This window comes from Lacerta agilis, chromosome 4, assembly GCF_009819535.1.
Source record: "Lacerta agilis isolate rLacAgi1 chromosome 4, rLacAgi1.pri, whole genome shotgun sequence".
Lineage (NCBI taxonomy): Eukaryota > Metazoa > Chordata > Lepidosauria > Squamata > Lacertidae > Lacerta > Lacerta agilis.
In genome coordinates, this window is record NC_046315.1 from 1,999,429 (window position 1) to 2,021,584 (window position 22,156).

General features: G+C 42.7%; 1 protein-coding gene and 1 pseudogene across 1 annotated transcript in view; one reads left to right on the plus strand and one right to left on the minus strand.

Annotated features, from left to right (window-relative positions):
* The window catches only part of LOC117044872, a 934,741-nt pseudogene that overhangs the window by 402,739 nt on the left and 509,846 nt on the right, over nucleotides 1–22,156 (plus strand).
* The window catches only part of LOC117045003, a gene marked incomplete at its 5' end in the record, with an annotated part of 374,050 nt that overhangs the window by 260,798 nt on the left and 91,096 nt on the right, over nucleotides 1–22,156 (minus strand). Inside the window, 1 exon segment of the mRNA XM_033145796.1 lies at nucleotides 8,884–9,215. Coding sequence (XP_033001687.1) covers nucleotides 8,884–9,215 — 332 coding nt within the window.

A 22,156-nucleotide genomic window follows, 5' to 3' on the forward strand; every position in this document is an offset into this window, starting at 1 on the left:
TCCATGACGTCCTTATGCAGAGCTCTCTGTTCAGGATCCAGCAATGCCCACTCCTCGTCTGTGAAACGAACAGCTACATCTTCAAAGCACACAGGACCCTAAATGAAAAAGGGAAATGTCCTCCTCTGAGACAGCATCAATATCATCTGCTACACAATCCTCTGTTGTTTCCTTCCTGTAAATTGCGCTGTTTTTTCAATAGGATTGCTTTGCTGCACATTTTATTTGTGGATGCTTATTTTCTACTGTAATTTGCTCTGTGCGGGGCTGCCCTTGAAGCTGTCCCAGAAACTCCCGGGGGTGCAGAATGCTGCAGCGAGGCTCCTCACAGAGTCCCTGCCATGGGAGCCTATTCACCCAGTGCTTTTCCAGCTGCACCGGCTCCCAGTGGAGTACAGGGTCAAGTTTAAGGTGCTGGTTTAGACCTTTAAAGCCCTATGCAGCCTAGGACCACTGTACCTACGGGACCGCCTCTCCTGGTATGCCCCGCAGAGGACCATAAGGTCCATAAATTGCGTCACTCTAGAGAAAGTCTAGACACCCTAAGGAAGTCAGATTAGCCTCAACCAGAGCCAGGGCCTTTTCAACACTGGCTCCAACCTGGTGGAACGCTCTGTCTCATGAGACCAGGGCCCTGCGGGATCTGATATCTTTCCGCAGGGCCTGTAAGACAGAGTTGTTCTGCTTGGCCTTTGGCTTGGAATCAACATGATCCCCTCCCCCTCTTTCCTTTTTCCTTTTGTGATGGAACTCCTATTTGGGGACTTTCCTGACTTTTTTCTGGCCCACGTAGGACCAGTCTGGATAGTTGGCCTTGGTTTAGATTTGACATTTTCTTCCCCAAACGGTTTTAAGATTTGAGTTTCTACTGAAATGAGGCTGCATTTTGATGTTGTATGTTAATCTCCTTTTCAAGTTGTATTTTTATCAATTTCTTTTTATACCTGGTGTTAACTGCCCTGAGCCCGGTCTTGGCTGGAGAGAGTGGGGTATAAATTAAATTTATTATTATTATTTTTATCTTCATCATCATCATCATCATCATCATCAATTCTTCATTTTAACAATGGGTATTTGTCCCTGTACAAATAGGTGGTACTCCACCGTTTGTTTTCCAAGTAATTCTCCCTACGCAAGCATTCCAGTTTCCCAGATGGAAGGATCCACATTCTCCTCTCCTCGTGAGCTGTTCTGGGGAGTTCCCTCCCATTGCCCTAGAGTCAAATACAAGGGGTTCATTGGGACATGCAGAGGGGGAGGAATGGGGAGCAGGCCACTATTTTTTTTATATGTCAACTCCTTAGAAACAAATTTTAGCATTCACTGACCAATCTAGAAATAAAATAAGCCTATTTTGGATGGCCATCTGTCTTGGATGATCGAGCAGAAATTCCTGCAATGCAGGGGGTCTCCTGGCTCTGAGAGACAAGCAGGGAGGGTGGCTTCTGGCAGAAGGACAGGGAGCCCCCGGTGGCTTCTCCTTCTCCTGACTCACCTCTGCCCCTCGACCTCCCTCCTCCCACTCTCCTCCTTCCTCTTCTGCCTCTGATTCTGGACTCCATTCTGCCACAGAGTCTCCCAGCTCACTAAGCCCTGTTACCCCTTCAGCTTCTGACACCTCCTCTTCCCAGGATTCTCCCTCTTCCCCCTGTGACCGCCCATCCTTCTTCTACCTCCACTTCTTGGGCTCTGAGCCATCTTCCCTTCCTGGTTCCCCAGCTGCTTCCTCCCACCATTCCTCTGTGCCCAACCAGTCCATGACATTGCTACATCCCTCGGCCTCTGTCCCCACAAGGCAGCTTCCCCTGACCTGATCTGGTTCCACAGCCGCTGTTTCCCTTCTGCCCCCATGAAAAGACGGATCAGGAGGTCTCGTCAGCATCATTCTGTCACCTGCAAGAGAAAAAGTGTAAGCAGGGCAGTGCCTGCTTCTCTCACAGGTGAAACACGGCATCTCTAAGTTTGTGCCCATTTCATATGTTAGTTGTGCAGAAATACATCTCCCCTCCTCTGGACCCTTGTTCCTAACTGTCTCCCCCCAAAACAAGATGAAAAGGACCCTCAGATGAGTTGGAAAACCAACAGAATGAGACCAAACAGAGAAAATCCACCTTCCTCCTTACCCAGTGGCCTCTCTCTGGTGTCCAACGGAGGCCTCTCTGCCTCACAGGAATCCAGGTCCATTTGTGCAAAATGATCCTTTCCCTGAAAAGGAAACAAGGATACAAAACAGAGAACGGTGAGAAATATTAGAAAGAGAATGACAAAGACTTGAAGGGTGTGAGATCTCATTCCATGGATACTCTCCCAGATAACGGGTGGGCCATCAGCAGACCATTATGGGATGTTCTCTGTCATGTTTGGAGCCTCTTGGGCGTATCCAAAGGAAAGTCTCTCTCACCTGCTTTCTCTCCTCTGCCTGACTCAGGAGGAAACCTTCGGCCAGGGCCACCGCCTGGGAACTGGTCTCCGCTCCGCATTCCCTCACCCAGCTCTCCATCTCCGGGGGAAGGACAGCCAGGAACTGCTCCAAGATCACCAGGTCCAGCATCTCAGCTTTCGTGTGCCTTTCTGGCTTCAGCCACTGACGGTCAAGGTGGTTGAGTCGGCTGCAAATCTCTCGGGGTCCTTTGGCCTCCTGGCAGCAGAACTGCCTCAATTGCTGGCTCTGCACCTCTGAGCGGAGGGTGTCCTCCTCACCCAGGATCTTCTGCACTGAATTTTCCCAGAATCCCCCACTGCTCCCAGTTTGGATGGCATGGCCTCCTCCTGTTCCAGGGCCAGCTGAGTCTCGCTCATCCATCTGTGCTCTCAGGAAGATTGGTGGGGGAAATGGTTCCCTGAGCAAGCATGGATGAGTCTTGGAGGGAACCAGGGCTGGACTGCACCACATCCCAGACCATGAGCTATCTTTTAGAAAAGAAAGAGGAGGAGGAAGAGGAGAAGAAATAAGTCTCTAGCCTTCTAGCTATGCAAAATGTGGAGGGAAATGAAGGCATTTCTGTGAGATTAATCAACCTGGTTTCTGCTGCCTTCCAGTCAATGCATGAAGTCAGAACTGACTGACAAGGGAATAATTTCTATCCTTTGAAAAATGGATGCTTGGCTCTAGTGGGGGTCCTCACCCGGGGTTCCTCAGGAGTTGCTCCCCACCCCCACCCCCACCCCCCACTCCCCTGCTTCTGTCTCCTTTTCTTGCACTTGGACTCTCTGCCTCTCTCAAGACAGACTCCTTGGGTGGGGTCCCCTTTTCTTTGCTCTGAGGGCCAGGTAAGTTTCTGGCCAACCCCCTGAGGGCCAAGTGGGTAGGGTCAAAGACATCTCCCTTCAAATTTAGGAAGGTATTTTAGCATTATAATTCTGTTAGATAGCTTAACACAGAGACACACACACACAGCCATTGATGCTGATGTCCCTGGAGGCTCAGTGAGTAGCAGCACCCATTTCCGGCTGGTTTTCCAGCAACAATCCCTTTGGGCCAGAGAGGATGTGGTCCTGGGATGCCCTGCTCTGGGTGCGAGGGGATTGCTGCAGTGGCCTCCGTGTGGAGCTGCCCTTGGAGACACTGGGAAACTGGTTTGCAATGCAGCAGCCAGACTATGGGCTGGGATCCCTCTCTTTATTCCTGCCCTTTCTCTCCTCCCTTTCCTTCTTTCCTCCACGTGGGTATTTTTTTGGGGGGGGGGCTAGTCCACCTCCTCGTCCACCTTTGGAAAACCATCTGCCCATGTTTCCTCTGTTGTGCAATGACGCTGAGAGAAGTCACACAGAGTTAATGTCCTAGGGAATCCTTTGTTCAAAGAATGGGGATCTCCTGGGAGTCATTTTACTCTGAAAGGGGGGCCAAATGAGTTTGGGATCCTCTGATCTCCCGGAAGGAGAGCGTTGCAGACCTGGCCCCTCCCTGGCAGGACCCTCTCCTCCCCCTGCATGAGCAGACCAGGCCCCCCAGGCTGCCCCCCCTCCTGCTGCCCTGGGACCCCCACCGCCTCCCCACTGCACCCTCTGGGGGGGGGGGAGAGAGAGAGAGAGAGAGAGGAGACTCACCAGATCCCAGGAGGGGACAGCCAGGCAGCCCTTGCAGGAGAGGAGGGGGGAGGGAGGGAGGGAGGGGCCTGGGCTCTGGAGGACCTGGCCCCCCTTGCTTCCTGTCCTCTCTAGGAAGGCAAGCTCTGTTCCCTTTAACCCTTGCAAAGCCGAGTCCGCCCATCTCAACTCTCTCTTGCTTGGAAGAACCTTGGCTTTTTGTTATATTTTATGGATTAGGGGAGGCTACGCCAATGCCCAGATATCATTTTGGGGGTGAGGCTCTTGGCTGGACTCTGAGCCTCTCCTTCCCTTGGCCAGAAACCAGAGGAACAGCTTGCAGGGAAAAGGGCTTTGCAGGAGGCAAGGAATTCAGGAGTGGAGAGATAGGAGGGGATCCGAGGGTCATCTAGTCCAACCCCCAGCAATGCAGGAATCTCAGCTAAAGCATCTCTGCTTAGAAACCTCCAAGGAAGGAGAGTCCACCCCCTCCCAAGGGAGACCTTTCCCCTGCCAAACTGCTCTTAGATGTCCCCCAAGGCAGCAGGTCCTGAGTTCGAGCACTGTTGAAACAATCGCACTGGCTACCAAGGAGGGACCAAGAGAAGTTCAAAATAACTAATTCCTAGACCTGGAAATATAAATTTGGCTAAAAGTTTTGGGCATGCCTCAGACGAAGGAGTGAAAAGAATGTTGCTAACAGATTCAGCCCTGAGCAGTTAAGAAAGGAAAATCGGAAGAAGATGTGGACTTTACAATGCGTGGAGAATCCTGAACCCATTAAAAAGAGATTATACTTACTTTTCATACCCTAATAACTCAGGAAGAATTGATGCTATTTGGCTAACGAAAGACCTGACAGTAAAAATTGGGAAAGCCGAAATTCAACCTAAGACTATTTCAGACCATAATAGTGGTACATTTAACATTAAAATGGGGGGGGGGGAAGGAAGGGGATAAGATGGAGGTTAAACGAAACATTAATGAAGGACAAAAGAATAATAGACAAAGCTAAAAAGACTCTAAAGGAATTTTTTGAGTTAAATTTAAATAAAGATCCAAAAATCGTCTGGGACACAAGCAAAGCGGTCCTTAGAGGATTCTTTATCCAACAAAATTCAATCCAAAAAAGCAAAAGGAAAAAAGAAAGCAAGAGTTGTTAGAATATCCTAAAGAAAAGGGAACTGGATCTTTATGCGGAACCTACCAATTCAGAAATTAAGAGAGACGTAAACATTCTGCAATCCCAATATAAAATGATAATAAACGAAGAAAAAGAGAGGAAATTAAGATGCATGAAACAAAGAACTTTTGAACAGGCTAATAAACCGGGGAAAGTATTGGCTTGGCAATTAAAGAAAAGAGAGACGGAAAGGTTTATAAATAGGGTGAAACACTGAGGGGAAAATAATAGTCAATCTGAACGAAATTGAAAAATGCTTTGTCCAATTCTATACTGAGCTGTATAGAGAAGGGAAAGAGACAACACAAGAGATAAATGACTATTTGAAACGGAATTGTCTCCCGAAAATCACCAAAGAACAAAGAGAAGCATTAAATGAAACACAAAAAGGTAATTGAAATAATTTCAATGAGATTTGTTGAGATTTGTATTGGAAAATCAATAAACGTAATTTAAAAGAAAGAAAGAAACAATCGCACTGGGTACCAAGGAGGAACCAAGCGAAATTCAAAAGAAATAAATCCTATTCTCAGCATAAATGAGTAATACTTTCTGATGCATGCTTTTTATGCTAATATACAAAAGTATGCCATTTCCCTTTCCAGAAATGCTTAATTGGTAATTCAATGGACTGAAAATGAATGGTTGTTGTTATTATGTTTAGGGAAGCTTTTAATAATTGGTGGACTATAGTATTTTAATATATTGTTGGAAGTCGCCCAGAGTGGTTTGGGGAAATAATAAATAAATAAATAAATAATGATATTATTATTTCTTAAATTGATCATGTTATATACTCAGATAGGATAAGAGGCAGACGCAGCGCTGGTTCCAAATGTCCTTTTATTATTACCGGTAACAACGGAATTAGAACTCAAGAACAACCATGCTGCGTGTGAGCCTGCCCGAGCCAGACTGACTGTCGCATGCCAAAACTGTTCTCTGGAGACGAGTCCTTAGTTAGCTTGTTTCTGATAGGAGTGTTCGCCCTCCTAGCTCTTCTGTAATTGGCTAGGTTGCGCCAGGAGGCGGACCCTGTAAGGTGGTTGAACAGCTCCTATAGGTCTACATACATAACACCCCTCCCCCCAAATTCCAAACATTATGAAAAATAAAAATCTTTAAGGTGTGTTGGCCATTTACGTTCTGGTTGGGACCGTCGCGGTTCCTAGGTCTGCACCTGCGACTGGGGAATATTCCCAAGTCCCTGTTTGCTAATTGGTGCGGTCAGCGGAGGCGGCTCTGCAGGTGTTGCCAGTTGCGGGGTTGCTGTGGACACCAGCCCAAGATCGCTCTGTTGAGGTGTCTCAGTTGGCGGCGCACCCTCCGTGTCCCCTCTCGTCCCAGTTGCCGAGTCGCCAGCTGTTTCTGTTGCACTACCCTGTGGTTCCGCTGGACGTACTGGGTTGGGATATGACCGGGGTCTGATCTGGTCAAGGTGTCTTTTCCGAAGCAGTCCACCCTCCAGCCCCACCTCATAGGAAACCAGGCCTGTACAGTGGCCTATGGTACCTGGTACCCAACCTTGTCCTAGCCCATAGTTCCAGACATATACAGGATCCCCTGGGGCAAACCCCTTAGGTGTCTTCCGCTCCACGGTGAATGGTCGCTGCTCTAAGGCCCTGTTGAGATGTATGCGATCCAGGAGAGTATTGAGCCTCCTTCCTATAAGCAACTCAGCTGGGCTGCAGCCAGTTGCTGCGCTTGGGGTGATGTGTTGGGCCAGCAAAAACTCTGCTAAACGGAGGATCCAGTCTCCCTTTATTATACGCCTGAGCACATCTTTAGTTGTGCGAACCATGCATTCTGCTTCGCCGTTAGTGGCTGAATGAAAGGGAGCTGACCTGACGTGGCGGATTCCGTTCTTAGACACAAACTCTTGGAATTCCGCCGAAGTGAGAGCAGTTCCATTATCACTCACCAGTGTGTCAGACAAGCCGTGTGTAGCAAATAACTTCCTGAGTGAGTTTACAGTCGCCCAACTGAACGTGGTTGAGGTCGGTGTCACCTTGAGCCACTTGGAATGGGAAGCCACCACGATGAGGAACAGTTGGCCCTGGAAAGGCCCTGCAAAATCAATGTGCACCCTGGACCATGGGGAGTGTGTGGATTCCCAGGACTGTACTGGTGCCTTGGGGGGATCCAGCCACGACACTTGGCAGGGTTCACAATGTTTAACCCACCCTTCAATCTCAGCGTCTATGCCCGGCCACCAGACGTAGCTTCGGGCCAGTGCCTTCATCCAGACTATTTCCGGATGGGACACGTGCAGGCCTTCTAGGACTTTACTCCTAAGGGGGGGGGCGATGACTCGGCAACCCCACAATATACATCCCCTGTGTGTCGACAACTCGTCTTTGCGAGCTGTGAAGCTTGAGAATTCCGGTCCAGGCTTTTCAGGCCAACCCCTCCCCACCCACTCTGCAACACGGGCCAACAACCTGTCCTTCGCTGTTGCAGCAGCCATGTCTTTCACATGTAGGGGGTGAGCCACAGCAGGATCTGGGCCGTTCTCAGGCAGCGGTAAGTGGCTGAGAGCATCTACGTGCCCCATGGCTTTTCCGGGTCGGTGCTGTAGGGAATATTGGTAGCCAGCCAGGAAAATGGACTGACTCAAAACCTGAGGTGTCAGGTGTCTGGCAATCAAAACCCAAGGTGTCAGGTGTTTGGCAATCGGGGGTGAGGAGTCCCAAGAGAGGCTTATGGTCAGTCACGATAGTGAAGGGCCGGCCATAAAGGAAATAATGATTTTTTTTTTTACTCCTTTAACCACTGCCAGACCCTCCTTGTCAACCGGGGAATAATTGCGTTGCGCTGGCGTGAGGGTTTGAGAGAAGTATGCCACTGGGACTTCTGTCCCGTCTGTTAGTGGCCCAGAACCATGCCCACCCCGTACGGGCAAGCATCGCAAGCCAACACACACTTCATCAAAGTGCGTCAACACTGAATTAGAGATAAGCAATTCTTTGACCCCTCGGATAGCTTTTGCCTGCCGTGGGCCCCAGACCCAAGGTGATTTTTTGTCCAAAAGCCTGTGCAAGGGCTCAGCCACCACTGCCTTGTGTGGCAGGAATGCATGGTAGAAATTGAGGTTATTAATTGCAAAAAATTGGAAAGGAGAGAAAATCCCAACAATATCGGAATGGAGAAGTAAGATGTGCAAATTGGTTGAAATGGCAAAAATAACAACTAATATTAGAGGTTGCTCCAATCAAGAAATAATAAAGGAATGGGAAGGAGTGAAAGATTATTTAAGGGTATATTGTTCAGATATTGATATTCTGGCAGATTTGGTATAAGTCAAACAGGGGAAAATATTAAGGAAAATAAAGGATTTAGGATAATGATAATGGAAGCAACAACACAACTAAAAAAAATAGTTAAATATTGTGTAACAAATCAGATATTGGGGAGGGGGAGGGGAGAGGAGGGGGGACAATTGGAATGGGAAAAATAATGTATTTGTTTTTATCTTTTATTTTGTAAGATTTGAATTATGAATAAAGTTTATTTCAACTAAAAAAACAGGAGTTGGCATCTATTCCCTACACCCACAGGTCTCAGGATGGTTACAACATAAAAACACAAAACACGACATTTTAAAAGGGCATTAGATGTCAAAGGTTGCAGATTTTAATGGATCCTAAAGCTGTATAATGGTTTTTCCGAACTTTGTATGGATTCTCTTATGCTTAGTGAGATTGGAGCTCCGACTGAAGCTCTTTCCACATTCCAAGCACTGATAGGGTTTCTCCCCTGTATGAATTCTTTGATGGGAAGTGAGACCATCACTGCGACTAAAGCTCTTTCCACATTCGAAGCACTGATATGGTTTCTCCCCTGTATGAATTCTCTGATGGGAAGTGAGAGAGGAGCTATGACTGAAGCTCTTTCCACATTCCATGCACTGATAGAGTTTCTCTCCAATGAGATTTTGTTGATGGGAAGTGGAATGGAAGCTCTGACTGCAGCTTTCTCCACACTCCAAATTTTTACGTGGCTTCTCCTCTCTGGGGATTTTGTCATTGTCACCTTTGTTGTCGATTTCCAATTCATCACAATCTGCAGTGGAGACAAAAAGGGTTTAGAGCCTCAGGAACAAATGGAGAAGAACAGAAGGGAGTTGGGTGTGTGTTCATTACCTGTGTTGTTTGTCATTAACCAACATATTTATTATTAGATTCTGATGAGTTGTTGAATGTTGCTTTGTTTGATATACAGTAGTGGTCAAAATTGTAGAAGCCTTTTGGGGAAAAGTGTATTTCAGAGGTTTCATGGCTTATAACACCACTTCATAGAATCATAGAATCATAGAATTGTAGAGTTGGAAGGGACAATGAGGACCATCTAGTCCAACCCCTTGCTATGCAGGAATATGCAGCTGTCCCATTTGAGGATCGAACCTGCAACCTTCATTTGGAGTAATATCATAAAATCATATATATATATATCTGTGTGTGTGTGTAAAAATTTACTGTTGTTCAGTTATCAGATATATTTACCATAAATATACAATAAAGGTTCTGAACAAACAAACAAAAAATAAAAAGAAACAATTGCAATTACTGTATCTGCTTGATTTTGTTGATACCCCTAACTGGTTCCAAATTCAATACATCTGTTGAAAGAAAATACAAATACAGCAATAATAATACAAATAAAATAAACAAAAATATTGTAGCATTAAGCAAAGAAAAAATGACAGAAAGAAAGGGGGAAGGAGAGAGAAAAGAAAAGAAAAGAAAAGACAAAAAGAAAGAACCAAAAGTTAAGAAGAGAAAAACAATACCAGCAAGTTTCCCAAACCCATCCGACTTCCTATCAAGCCCAACCGTATAGTTCACCCGTACCTATGAGTCTAGTTCAACACATTCGAGTGTCTTCTAATATATCTTTATCACACTGTAATATCAACCGGTAGCCAACTGTCAGGGAACTGCCCTTGCCTCAGCGCAGGGGAGTGTCAGGGCTTTCTGGGTATCGGGGGCCACCGCAGCATATCCTCAGCAATTCCTCTTCGTCCAGCGGGGAAAGCACCAGTCCCTCTAGTGGGGAGGGGGAGCCTGTTCAGGGGAGTGTGGACCAGGGCTCTGGCAGGGTGGGAGAGCCATTACACCGTGCAGGCACAGGGGGAGACGCATCTTTTCCGTCTCCCCACTTGCGCAGAGGGGCTAGGCGCAGGGATGGTAGGAGGGGGTTCCGCATTCCGTGGCTTTTATGCTTGGCAAAGAACCGGAAGAGTTGTTCCCAGACTCTGCCGAAGGATTAGACAGATGTGAACTTTTATGCTCTGCACTGTATATACTTGCACAATAAGGAACTTAGTAAAGAAGCAACGGAATCTGCTTGGTTCCTCATGAGCAACAACTGAGAACCTTACACCAATTTTCAATTCATATTGTTCTTTCTACTTCCATGGTTACTGAAAAGCTGGCATAACTATCCGACCCCTACTATATTTCTGAACATATATTATACATCTAGCCCAATTTTCTTGAAACTTTTGTTTTGATCCACCTCTCAGACTGTTAGTTAACTGAGCCATTTCGGCAAACTTGCAGTTTGTTCTGCCACTCTATTCCCTTTTTGCTATTAAAATTTCTGCTGCCGCTGTGGCGTACAGAAAGACCTCTCTTAGTTTGCTTGGGACTTCCTTGTCAACAATACTTAATAGGAGCAGTGCTGCTTTTTGGGGAACGTAACTCCTAACAGTTTTTTGAGCTCATCATAAATCAAGCCCCAAAACACCTTTATCTTCTGGCATATCCACCACATATGGAATAGGTCTCCGTCATTCCCCCCACATCTCCAACACGTTCTTGCAGATCCTTTATAGATTTTTTGATAATCTTATGGGTGTGAGGTACCATCTGTGTTGGATTTTCATAATATTTTCTTTTATATTAAAATTGGTCGTGACTTCCGGCGTGAGCGCCATTGCGGGTGGTTGGGAGCCGTCTCGGCTCTGATACGGCTCTGGTTCCCCCGGGGGTTGGAGCGCCGCAACCGCGCTGCGGGCTCCGGTAACCCACGGGAGGAGCGTCCCGTGGTTGGGGCTTTCCTGCAGGCCCCTTTGCGCCGTCCTGTTCTCGAGTTTCCCTTGTAAAAGGGAGGCTCGAGTGAACGGGTTCCGGCGCGGGGCTAAGGAAGCTGTCCCCAACCGGGGGAACCAAGCGGCAGCCGGCTGCCTGTGGTGAGCGCTCCGTTCTTCTGAAATTTGGCTGAAAAAAGAAGGAACTGTAAGTAAGGACTGCAATTTGAATTTAAATTGGACTAATTGGCTTACGGAGAGAGACTTAAAAGGAGGAAGTCCATTTCTCTCCTTTGCGGCAAGATCAAAGTAACACCGGATTTGGCTGTTGTTATATTGGATTGCTTTGAAGTTTTATGTTGATTCTGATTCTGACTGCTTAAGAAATCCCTTTCTGGGACGAGACTGAGATATTTAAATTATTTCATTCCGATTAAGAGAGAATTATACTGAAAGAAAGTTTACCCTCTGACGGAAGGGGGAAAATGGCAGCTGAAATTTGATCACTGAGGATGGAAATGTACTGAGACTGTGTTGCTTCCTGCCCGCTCCTGCCTATTTTTGTTTGGTTCCCACTGGCTCTTCCAGACCCAGCAATGGCATCAGGCCAGGAAAGAATCTTACTGCAATTGGAACTTTTGCAACAGAGTGTCATTGAAACGTTTTCAGGGGTTCGAAGTGCCTTTAAGAACTTTGCTGAGGAACTTAAAGTAACAACTAGAGAAATTGAAGATACATTCAGAGATACAATTAGAGTGAATTATTTTCCAGAGATGTCATTTGAAGTAGAGAAGACACAGGTTCAACAACAAGAAGAAACGTCTCATGGACGTGAGAGGTCTGAGGCTGAGGACATTAATTTTATAACGGCTTTCTGGGGTGAGAGCCCAGAAATGCAGGAATATCAACTCTGGGATATAAAATTGGATTTGAAGAATGGACTAGAATTATTTGGAGATTATGTACAAAGTGTTTGGAAGAGTTCAGCAAAGATACTTGGGGACCATGTTTTGGTCTTGAGGTACCAAGGAAAAGGTGACACTCTACAACAAGGAAAATGTGACATTTTGAAAGAACAAGGACTGGGAATATGCTGGGGGAAGACTGGTGGGAGATTAAGATGGGAAGGGGGAGGATGGTGAGGAGGGGGTGGGGTAAGGGAACTTATTAGTTATCAGGATGGCTAACCAAGGTACTCCTACGTCAGAGGGAAATAAGCGATTTGGAGAAGGGAAGAAATATTTAGGTTTTTTATGATAATGTTTTGATTATAATATTATTAAGGTAGGAATTAAAAGTAATAATAGCAATAGTTTTACTAAGTTAAGAGAAAAAAGGTTATAAAAAGTTAAGATTTGAAATATGATTTTATGTGGTGATAATAATAAGTTGAATGATATAAGTTGTATAAGATTTTTATTTGAAGATTAAGTATGGTGAATGATTGTTAAATTAGTTACAAAGTTACTAAAGTAGATTAGAAATTGAACGCAGAGGAGAGAACGGGGGAAGTCCCCCTAAATTAGATTCAAAATAAGAAATTAATTAATAGATTCCTGTGTTTCTGTGTTGTTGAGGTATGTATCAGTTTTTATTTTATTTTACTTTATTGTTATTAGTATTGTTTACTGTATGCATTTTATATGTTGACTGATTGTTTTTATCTGTTGTTTTTGATTTGATATTTTCATGTGGAAACAACAATAAATTTTTATTATATTAAAATTGGTCGTAAAATTCATGCTAACCGTCCACAGATGTTCCCACTCATTCATCGTTATTGGATGTCCAATGTCTTGTGCCCACCTCACCATAGATGACTTTAATATCTCCTCCTTGACTTCCCATTCAAGAAGTAACTGATAAATTTTTGAAATTATCTTATGTTTATTATTTATTAGATCCACCTCTAATCTTGTTGGCTCTTTGGGAAACCTTGTCTTTTTATCTTGTTGGAAAATTCCATACAATTGATGGTAGTCCAACCACCCCCTGAGTTGATCTTTTATCTCCTCGTATTTTCTTAATTTGACTTCCCCTTCATCTTCTATTAATAAGGCATTATATGTAAGCCAATTGGCTTTCATATTCTTTTTCTTAACCGCTTTCACCTCTAAAGGGGATATTCATATTGGAGTTTTTGGCTCCAATATCTTTTTGTGTTTTTCCCATATTCTAAATAAAGCTTTTCTGACTATGTGGCTTATGAAGTTCTTATGCACTGCATACATTCCATACTGTAAGTATGCATGCCACCGATACCGGAGATCGTACCCCTCAAAATCTAACAATTCATTATCACGGAGTAAGAACCACTCTTTCAACCATGCAAAGCATATAGCCTCGTAATATATTTTAAGATTGGGGAGGCCAAATCCACCCCGTTCCTTACTATCTATAAGGACCATATATTTTATTATTGGTCGCTTACCCACCCATATGAATTTTGATATCTCCTTCTGCCACTCCTCTATACTAGTTGTTTTTCCTACTATTGGAATGGTCTGATATAAAAAGAGTAGCTTGGGTAAAATATTTAGTTTAATTGTCAATATCCCTCCCAGGAAAGAAAGTTTTAACTTATTCCAAAGTAAAAGGTCTTTTTTGATTCCTGCCCAACAGCTCTCATAATTGTCTTCAAAGAGGTTGATATTTTTGGCCATTGACCATATGCCCAGATACTTAATTTTAGTATGAATTTTAAGTTGCATTACCTCTTCAATTTTGTCCTTATGGTTTAATGGGATGTTTTTAACTAATAATTTGGTTTTGTTGTAATTCGATTTAAATGCAGATACTCTGCCAAATTCTTGCATCGTCTCTAAGGCTTTTACCAAACTCTCTATTGGCTCTTCTGTAGTTATAATGAGGTCCTCTGCTAAGGCCCTTAATTTATAACAGTTCTCCCCCAGGATAATTCCTTTAATATTTTTTAATTTTCCTATTTAATTATTTAAGATTTCCGTCGTCAAAATGAAGATCAACAGCGACGACGGGCACCCCTGCCTCGTCCCTTTGTTGATCTCGCACTCCTGAGAGATGTCCCCGTTTATAATGATTTTAGCTGTTTCTTTCTTATATATTGCATTTATACCGTTGCAGTATTTATCCCCAAAAGCCATTTGTTGGATCGTATTTATCATAAACCTCCAAGACAGATTGTCAAACGCTTTCTCCGCATCCACTGCCATAAAGGCAGCGGGTTTTTCAGTTCTAATATCTAAATACTCCAACAGGTTTATTATAATTCTCATATTACTTTGAATTTGCCTCCTGGGGAGAAAACCTGCTTGATCCGTATGTATGATTTTTTGAAGAACATTCTTAGTTCTTTCTGCCAATATATACGCAAATAGATTATAGTCATTATTTCGGCGTGAAATCGGTCTAAAATTATCTATGATTTGATGGTCAGTTCCTTGCTTCAGGATCAAAGTGATATAGCTCTCTCTCCATGTGTCCGGCATGTTTCCTCCATCCAAGATATTATTCATTATATTTTTGAGGGGGGTCGCCACTATGTCCTCTAAGCTTTTATAATAGATGGTCAACAGGCCATTCGGACCAGGCAATTTCCCACTTTTGGTATCCTAAATAACTTTCTGGATTTCACACATTGAAACTGGGCCATTCATTTGATATTTTTGGTACATTAGCTTGTTCTAGATAGTTTTTTTATATCTTCAGTTGTTTCTCCTCCTTCTCTGTACAATTCTTTATAGAAATCCAAAAATCTTTTTTGAATTTCTTTGGGATTTGTTATAATTTGTTCACCTAATTTAATTCTATTGATTATCCTCCCACATTCTCTTTTCTTTAATTGCCATGCCATAAGTTTTCCTGGCTTATTGGCTTATTCAAAGTTTTTCTGTCTCATAAGCTTCATTTTCCACTCTAACTCTTCACTAATTACCATAGAGTAGTGTGAGTGTAATATTTTAATGTTTCTTTTTATTTCTTCATTATCTGGTTTCTGATATGACTCCTTTTCTTTTCTATAATTTCTTCCGCCAAATCTTGAACTTTCTTCTCCTTCTGTTTTTTTTAAAGCATTTTGCTGAATAAAAAAACCCTGATCACTGCCTTTCCAGCATCCCATACCGTATTGAGGTCCATGTCATCTTTTAAATTTAGCTCAAAGTATTCTTTTTTTTAATATAATTTTTATTATTTTTACATTAAACTACAATTAATACTACATTCAAACAAAAACTTTCTTACATTCATCCTTGGCTAACAAGCCATGACTTCCCTCAACCCCTTCACATGGCTTTCTAATTTATAACTTAACATTATACTTCTTAAATCAACCATTGCTTACCACTATCAAACAAAAGAAATTTTCTTACTACTATCCTACTTACAATGATAACTCTACAAATTAACTACAAAGCTTCTTGAAGTCCTTTTAACGTATTCAATTGTAAATTGTCTTTTAAATAGTTCGTAAACTTTGACCAGTCTTTGATGAACTTCTGGTCCCGCTGCTCCCGGATTCTTCCTGTCAATTTGTCCATTTCTGCGTATTCAGTCAATTTCACTGTCCATTCTTCTACCGTTGGTAATTCATCTTGTTTCCATTTTTGTGCTAGAAGAATTCTAGCTGCAGCCACAGCGTATTGGAAAAGTCTAATATCCTTCTTTTCAATGTCTGTACCTACCATACCTAGTAAAAATGCTTCAGGCTTCTTAACAAAACTATATTTCAACATTTTTCTTAATTCAAGATATATCTTATCCCAATACATTCTCACCTTTTTACATTCCCACCAAACATGATAAAAGGTACCAACATTTTCTTTGCATTTCCAGCACTTATTATCTGTCTTATACATCTTTGCTAGTTTAACTGGGGTAATATGCCATCTATACATCATTTTTAACATATTCTCTTTTATTGATGTGCATGCTGTAAACTTCATTCCTTCCCTCCACAGTTTTTCCCAGTCTTCTAGCATAATATTATGTCCAATGTCTTTTGCCCAATGAATCATCACCGACTTTACTTCTTCATCTTGCAAGTTCCATTCCAACAGCATTTTATACATCTTAGCGAGTACTTTAAAGTCATTATTAAGTATTTCTACTTCAAACTTTGATTTTGTCTCGCTAAATCCTGTCTTTTTCATGTCGCTTTTAAACATCTCATTAATTTGATGGTACTGCAACCAATTACTTACATATTCTTTCACTTCCTCCAGAAAGGGGAGTTTTTTCATCTTTGGTGGACATGTGATTTAGTAAAGCAATTTTGGGAAAGTATCTATAATGAACTTAAAAAAATATTTAAGTACACATTTAAAAAATTCCCAGAGGCATTCCTTCTAGGGATGGTCGGACCAGAGATTAAAATTTCAGACCAGAAGTTTTTTCTCTACGCCACAACGGCAGCGAGACTACTGCTGGCCCAGGTCTGGAAACAAAAGACAATACCAACTGTGCAGCAGTGGCAACAGAAAATCACTGAATATATGGAAATAGCTAAAATGACAATAAGAGTCAGACAACAGGGGGAGGAAACGTTTAAAAATGAATGGGGAAAGTTTATGGAATATTTGGAAAAGGTTTGCAAGATATGAAATATGGGTATATAACTCATGGCATATAAATAAGAATGAAGATGGCGTTATAAAACAAAAGTTAGGAGGCGAATTATTTAAAGATAGGAACTATACAAGTTTTGGAAGAGAGGATGGAAAGCTAGAAATAAGAGCTAGAGGACGAACTAAATATATGGGAAGGTATTCAAAGCGCGAAATATAAATTAAGAGATAAAGAAGACATATTATGAAGGAAGGGAAGTTCATGGATTTATGATTTATAGGTTTGGTGTGATATAATTTGTAAATTATTATATATTTGTAAAGTTATTGTAATCATCTTTTGTTTGTTTGTTTGTAAGTGGACAAAATCAATAAAAAATATTTTAAAAAAAACATATTCTTTCACTTCCTCATATGGCTTTAATTTCCATTTGTTGCCTTCTTTCTTAAGCAAAGTCTCGTATGTTATCCACTTTTGGCTTATATTAGTCTTTTTCAAGCTAATCTTTTCAGTTGGAGATAACCACCATGGTGTTTTCCTTTCTAGTAAATTTTTATATCTGTCCCAGACTTCATAGAGAGACCTCCGGAAGATGTGGTTTCCAAAACTTCTATGGACCTTTATCTTTTCTTGCCAAAGATATCCGTGCCAACCGAATCTATTATCATGTCCTTCCAGATCTAATAGATCTGGATTCTTTAACGTCATCCACTCCTTTATCCAACAGAGACAAGCTGCTTCATAATATAACTTTACGTCCGGTAAGGAAAAACCTCCTCTTTCCTTACTATCTGTCAATAACTTAAATATTATCCGGGGTTTTTTCCCCTGCCAGATAAATCTTGAAATTTTCTTTTGCCATTCTCTGAAGACAGCTGTCCCTTTTATTATCGGTATTGTTTGAAACAAAAATAGCATTCTTGGTAGCACGTTCATTTTTATTGCTGAAATTCTTCCCAACAGAGAAAATTTCATCCTTTCCCACACTTCCAGGTCTCTCTTAATTTTATTCCATGTTGCTTCATAATTATCTTGGTACAGATTGATGTTCTTTGGAGTTATCCACACTCCCAAATATTTAACTTTCTTTATCACCTCAATTTGAGCTTGTTGTTGCAGTTCCTATTTCTCCATTTTTCATAGCTCAAAGTATTCTTTTAAGGTTACCTTAGCCTTCTCTAATATTTTTTTCATCTTTTAGCAGATTTTCACTAAGCCCCCATCTAGTTATTTTTTTCCTCTCCTCTTTCAAGCATACCATGACCGCGCTATGATCAGATATTGTTTTGGGCTGAATATCTGTTTTAAATAATTTAGAGATTAAGTCCTTAGATACCCAGGTGGCATCTGTTCTTCCCGCTGTATTATTGGGATAGGAGAAATATGTAAATTCTTTCTTAAGGAGCTTTCTTAAGGAATCCTGAAGGAGCGTCTCCACCCCCTTCATCCAGCCTGGACACTGAGATCCAGCGCCGAGGGCCTTCTGGCGGTTCCCTCACTGCGAGAAGCAAAGCTACAGGGTACCAGGCAGAGGGCCTTCTCGGTAGTGGTGCCCGCCCTGTGGAACGCCCTCCCATCACAGGTCAAGGAGATAAACAACTACCTGACATTCAGAAAATACCTGAAGGCAGCCCTTTTCAGGGAAGTTTTTAATGTGTGATATTTTTGTACCTGATTTTTGTTGGAAGCCGCCCAGAGTGGCTGAGGAAATCCAGCCAGATGGGCGGGGTACAAATTATAAATTTTATTATTATTATTATTAAATGGATTTTGACTTCTCCAAGCATCTTCTAAGCTTATAGTTCTATTAGGGAGAAGAAAGTATTTGGTAACTTTATCTGCAGGCGTGGCCCCCTGCTGAGTTCATTTAGGACTTCTGGTTTAAGCCCCTGCTGGAACAAAGCTTCCATCTTGGGGCCATCAAATCCCACCCCAGTTTATGACAGAACAGGGTAAACTTCGCCACAAAGTCTCTTACTGTTCCCTCTCCTTGTCTCAGCCTTAAAAGTTCCTGTTTTGTTATTTCACTTTCGATATCGCTGGTGTAGTGGGCGGACATAGCTGCTAGGAAGTCTGTGATATTGGCCAACTCAGGGCTGTCGCTGGCTAGAAGTGGCCTCGCCCATTCCCTAGCACCCCCCTGGAGGTGGGAAACCACGAACACAACTCTTTCTGAGTCGTTCTGAAACTCCCTTTCTCTCATCTTCAGGGCATAATCAATCTCCGTTCTGAATCCCATATACTCCCAGGGATCCCTATAGCATTTGCTGACCAAAGCAGATACCTGTCTGTTGGCGTAGAGTGGAGCTTCGGCCCCCCTGCTGCTCTTCCTGCTTTCGTCCAGCCTTATCTTAAGATGCCGTAAATCTTCCTCCAGCTTTGCATTCCTGTTCCACCCATGCCGTCTTTGTTTGCAACTCCTTAATTCTTGCCTCTGCTTCTGCCTGAACTTTTTCTACAGCCGCTCTAGCAGCTCCCTCCAAAGCTGCTTTTTGCTCTCACAAGCAACTTACAGAAGACTCCGAGAAAGTTGTCAGGGATACTCCTTCCCTTGAATGTTGCTCATGAGTAACGACACGACTTCTGGTAAGCTAAAACTATTTATAGTGCATAATGGAATTACAGAGTCTCTGCAGGCACGTCTGATCAGTCAAGAAGAGGAAGAAGAGTTTGGATTTCATATCCCGCTTTTCACTACCCGAAGGAGTCTCAAAGCAGTTAACATTCTCCTTTCCCTTCCTCCCCCACAACAAACACTCTGGGAGGTGAGTGGGGCTGAGAGACTTCAGAGAAGTGTGACTAGCCCAAGGTCACCCAGCAGCTGTATGTGGAGGAGTGGAGACGCGAACCGAGTTCCCCAGATAACGAGTCTACCGCTCTTAACAACTACACCACACTGGCTCTCAGTTTCAGTTTCTCGGAGTGGCGGACTTTTGTGTACCTGCCAACACAACCAATGGCTCGGCACTCTAAAATGACATGTGGTGCACTTCTCCCTGCTCCTCCCGAGAAGTCCCCCTGTCCCTGACAAAAGTATTTGGTAACTTTATCTGCTTCTTTTTGGAGACCCTTGGGGTTCTGTCCAATTCTGGGGCAACCACCCCATTCAGGTCCCCCATTAGTATAATCTTTTCTCCCACATACTCTATTAGTACCTCTTCCAAAGATTGGTAAAATTCACTCTTCTTTTCATTAGGGGCATATATGCCAATAACTATTCAATTTTCTCCCTGGACCGTTATTCTGATGATTACTATTCTACCTGCTGTATCCTTATAAATCATTTTAGGCTCTAATTGTGGTTTTGCATAAATTACAACTCCCGTTCTCTTGTTTTTATCCGAAGAAATAAATTCTAATCCCAGCTTTCTATTGGATAAAATTCTGGTGTGTTGCGCAACATGAGTTTCTTGTAGGCATATTAAGTCACGCTTCTGTTTATATATGTTCTACCTTATTTCTTTTAGTTTTTTTATTTAAACCATTAACATTCCAAGCTAATGTTTTCAAATCCATAATCAGCTTTATTTATCGAACTTTCAGTAAGTCTATAAAGACATTTAAAAAAAGGAAAAAATTATAAGTCAATAAAGGGACTTCCGCTTGCGACGCCATTATGGGTGGTCGTGCGAGGCACCCAGTTCATTCCGGGGGTTAGGAGCCCTGCAGCCGCATAGCGGGGCTCCGGTTGGGGTGCGGGAAGAGCGTCTCGCACCCTGGGCTCCCCGGCTGTGCCCGTTGTGGCTCCGAACCCTTCCCCCGCTCCCCCTGTAAAGGGGGAGTGGGGGTGAAGGGACGACGGAGCCGGGCTATAGGGGAAAAGCCCCAACCGGGATGAAAATGCGGCGGCAAAGCCTGTGATGAGCGTCTAAGTTCTACCTGTCATTAAGGAGCTGATAAGAACCCAGAGGCTGTGAGTAATTGATTGACTCTTTGTATTCCTGGAACGCTCTGGGGGAAAGAAGAAAGGCAGCCCGCCTCCCTCCCTTCGAGAGGTGAAAGAAATTAACCCTTTAAGTGACTGCTGCTACAACAATCAATAGAAAGTATTTGGAATTTGAAAACTGAGTCTGTTGAGATCTCCCTTCGGGGGTTAATTGGGGAAAAAATATCTCCGTTTGAAGTTTTGGTCTTTATACTCCGGCTTCGGAGAAATGGCGGCGACTTGGTTTGTTGTGGAAAAATTGAGACAAAGGAAGGAAGAGACAGGAACTGAAATTTGATACTCACCCTCTCTCTCAAAATGCTGGACTTTGCGATCGCACTGGCATCGAGCTCTGATTTAAGGGAGGAGGAAATGCTCACTATTTTGCAGATGGAATTACTTAATCGGAAACTACAAGTCTTGAGTGGAATTATTCATAAAAAGGATGTATTTTCCACAGAGGAGGCTTTTCAAAAGTTCTATACAATGGAATCAAGCTTTGGCAAAGAGCTGGGAGGGGCGCTTGGAGGATGGTCGGAAACGGCTGGGCGAACGGAAAAGGAACCTGAAACAGGAAAATTTACAATATCCAGACCCCGAGGTGGCAGCTCGGGGTCAAGGGACATGGAATTAAGATTTTTACAAGAAGAAGGAGCAAAAGAGGAGGCACCCAGAATGGAGATATGGAATGCCCTGAGGCTCGATGCTGGGTTTGATGTGGACGCTGCCTGGATCTGTGGACACTCAGAGGAAGACAATGGGAGATTTGGCTGTGGAGAAAGACAGATAAAGACAATGGACAGAGGAGGAGTGGGTTGAAGCTTTAAATGTATAATCTGATTGGTCTGTCATGGTATCCGAAATCGGAGTGTGAAGTCTGTTAATTACAAGTTTATTTTAAATAAGTAAGGAGATATTGAATTTTAAGTTATAAGCAGCATGTTAAAGGATAGAAGAAATAAGTTTAGCTATAAGAATACTTGGTTAAGATTTAGGTTACAATGCAAAGATTAAGACAATGGTGTTTTTTTTTCATTTTAAGTAAAGTTAAATTTTTTATAGAGAAAAGTTGTTAAGGAAATAGTATATTGATTTAAAACCGAAGGTGTATAGGCGGGGGAAGTCAAACGTCAAGATTCAGAACTAGAAATTTTTTTTTTGTAAAGTATATAGATAAGAAGAAGAATCCTGACATTATGTGTATATGTATTTGTTTTGGTATTTGTAGGTGTGGGGTTGGGTTTGTGTTATATTATGAAAATGTCAATAAATTCTGTTTTTTAAAAAAAATTATAAGTCAATAAAGATATACGATTTTAAATTACCACCAATATATAAAATTATATATCAACGGAAAGATAATTTAATCAAGAATAAAATCCAACAAAGTTTGTTCAATTACCCATATTCTATCAAATGTTATAGCCAAATAACCAGAAAAAGGAAG